Source organism: Ornithodoros turicata, chromosome 5, assembly GCF_037126465.1.
Source record: "Ornithodoros turicata isolate Travis chromosome 5, ASM3712646v1, whole genome shotgun sequence".
Classification (NCBI taxonomy): Eukaryota; Metazoa; Arthropoda; class Arachnida; order Ixodida; family Argasidae; genus Ornithodoros; species Ornithodoros turicata.
In genome coordinates this window covers 39,097,817-39,100,966 of record NC_088205.1, presented here as the reverse complement: position 1 = coordinate 39,100,966, position 3,150 = coordinate 39,097,817, and the positions used below count along the sequence as shown (strand labels likewise).

Below are 3,150 nucleotides of genomic sequence, written 5' to 3'. Positions count from 1 at the left end.
ATAGATCAGTTCTATGTGTGGTATTGTGATTTTATTGTGGATGAGTCTGTGCGTTAACAGCATGGCACGGAAATGTACAAACTTCAAGACGGATATGATGCTTAGCGAATTCAATGAACAGAATAATTGAAACAACTTAAAATGTTAATAACACGATGTTCTGTCTGCATAAAATGTGTTCAAATAACTTTCAAGATTGTACAACTATGACCAGCGAAGAGCAAACTACAGACGTTTTCAGCCTCGTGCGAGGTACTCACAAATTTCGGTAAAGTACTAGGTATACTTTCCATGGTTTCGTAAAGGGGATGTAATTGCGTGCTCGGCATTCGCTTTCGAATGATAACACTCATTCTTTGACTGCGTTCGTGGCTGTACATAGGACTGCTGTGATGTACTCAGAAGAAAATAAATATCACTGTGTGCGTGGCTCCCTACTCAGCCACGAATATATTAGGCCTACTCGTAAAACGATACATGGCATCAAAGGTGAACGAGTCAAAACGTCAAGAACGTTGAGCATGTCCACCTCCCCTGGAAGCCACCACTTATGAAGTTCACTGAAAGCTGCAAGAACTTCTGCGCGTCAGAAGTCTCCGACACACAGTGCAGGAAGCAATCTTTTACATCCTCCACATCGCTACCGTCCTTGGACGGGATCGAACCCGCGACGTCGACAGTGGTGTAGAGCACGCTTGTGACTGATGTGCTGGCCTCAGAAGCTCAGTTGGTATAGCTTGATGGCCTACTCAGCTGAACGTCTACTGAGCTTACTGAGCTACGCGTTCAATCATTGAATCATACGGAATATGGAAACCCATGGAAACATATGTTGTTGCACTGCCTGTTGACCGAAAACGTTGGAGGCGGTTCTGCGAAACGGTGTCGCCTTTTGAAAATCCTGCGAAAGTATGGCGGATCGCCAGAAGTTTAAGAGAGCCGACACCCGACCGCAACCCGCTAGGTGCTCTAGCGTTGTTCTCTTCTAAGCCAGAGGGTGAAGTGGCTCTGGCTTTCTGTCAGACCATTGGCACTCATTCCGTGGCAGCGTGTTCACCGGCTTTCATGAGCCACATGACCTATTTGACAGAACAGGTTGAAGCTATGCCAGCCATTACTGATCCGGACATGGATAGTGACTTTTCGCTCTCGGAGTTAATGAACGCACTCCTCCTGTCACGTGTTCGATCTTCTCCAGGCCCGGACAATATCACTACCGGGCTATCCTTAACCTGGATGAGCGATGTCAGAAGGGCCTGCTCGAGGTATTTAACACGTCCTGGAGAACCGGGAACGTACCAGACAGGGGGGGGGGGGTGGAAGCAAGCCCGAGTTGTCCCACTACTGATGCCGGGAAAATTGCCCTCTCAGCTCTCTTCTTTCAGGCCAGAGAGCTTGACTAGCTGCCTTGACAAGTTGTTGGAGCGCATAATCCTCCACAGAATCGAGTGGTGGCTCGAGAGGCAGGAAATGCCAGCACAGGTCTTCCATGGACTCTGTTCTTGACTTCATTACGTCGGTGGAAGAAGAAAAGGCGCATAAGAAGACAGTGGTGGCTGCGTTTCTTGATGTTAAACGCGCTTACGACACCGTGAGTCACGCCTCCGTTCTGCGTCCCCTCACCCAAGCCGGCCTACCCTCCAGAGCTCTCTGATGGATTAAGGACTTCCTCCATGGCAGGCAACTATTCGTTCGCACCCGTCAAGGGGATACGGAGAATGTATCGATGACTCACGGAGTTCCACAGGGGAGCGTATTGAGCACAATTCTGTTTAACGTGGCCATCGCGGGTGTTCGGGGCTGCATTGGGAAAAACACTGTCAATTTCGATCTACGCGGATGACATCTGCATTTGGACCAGCGGCAAAATCCGTCCGGCCATCCAGCGGCGCCTGCAACACACTTTGAACACTATTGAGCACTACCTCGCAACGGCCGGCATGACCATCTCGACTGAAAAGTCCGTGGTACTCCCGTTTACGAGAAGTAACATGCATCCCTTCCCTCTTTCAGTTGCTGGTGTACAGCTGAGGAGTGCATCTTTTCATCGTTTCCTAGGTGTCACGGTAGACGCCAGGCTGTCTTGGGTGAAGCACATAGCGAGCTTGGAAGCGAAGGTCCACCGGTGGATTGCGGTGATCAGGCATCTGGCACGCGTGAAGTGGGGCAGTGCCATGGCGTCGCTTTTGGCCGTCCACCGTGCTTTGGTTCGCGGGTCACTTGCATACAGCTTGCCTGTGTTAAATGGCCTTCCACCTTCCTCAGTCCAGAAGCTTCAGTGCCTCCTGGCGCGCAGTCTCCGAGTGTGCTTGGGAGTCCCTCGGGCGGCAGAGACCCATATGGTCATTGCTGAGGCTAAGGAAGCCCCGCTTCAAGTGCTTCGCTACCGGGAGACGTGTCGGCAGTATACCTCCGCCTTCTAGCTCACCATCCGCGGCATCCGCTAGTTAGGAAGCTCCGGAGACGCACGCACCAGCAGCGTACACCCATGTGTCTCTCAACTGAAGACTAGCATACCTGACTTTGTGGTCACACCCTCAGCTCCCAGCGCCCCTCCTTGGACATATCCGACGCCCTGCATCTCCCTGTCGGTACCAGTGCTAACAGGGAAGAAAGGCAATGTCGCTGCATGCGTGAAGAAGCAGCTCACTCTCGATATGATGAGCTCGTGTTATGAGACTTCCACCGCAGTTTTCACGGACGGCTCAACGACGAGGGGAAGTTCGTCGTCTGCCTTTGTCATTCCCTCGGAGCCAATTTCAGACGGCCATCATCTCTCACATGAAACATCGTCAACATGCGCTGAGCTTTATGCTATTCTTTTCGCCTTGCGGAAAATTACTGACAGCCCCGTTCGCTCCTGGGTCGTTTTTACGGATTCCAGATCTGCGCTGCAGTGTGTGGCAACTATGGGACTTCGCGGCTTCTTCAGTCCTGTGGCCATTGAAATTCTACAAGTGTACAAGAAAGCAAGCGCACAGAGCCACTGTATCGTCTTCCAGTGGATCACGGGTCATGTGGGCATCAGCGGAAACGAGGACGCAGATCGAACAGCCGCAGGCGCGCGCCAGTACACCCGGCGTGTCCCCATCATCTTGTCTCTGGGGGATCGCCGTTACCTCGTCTCAAGCCTCACTGGCCCCATGATGC

The 3,150-nt window shown here is 52.0% G+C and overlaps 1 protein-coding gene across 1 annotated transcript; it reads left to right on the top strand.

Moving 5' to 3' along the window:
* The first annotated feature begins 1,940 nt into the window (after positions 1-1,940).
* LOC135395749 (uncharacterized) lies at positions 1,941-2,423 on the top strand. The gene has a single exon (XM_064626843.1). The coding sequence runs from the start codon at positions 1,941-1,943 to the stop codon at positions 2,421-2,423; it is 483 nt and encodes a 160-aa protein (XP_064482913.1).
* Positions 2,424-3,150: the final 727 nt, after the last annotated feature.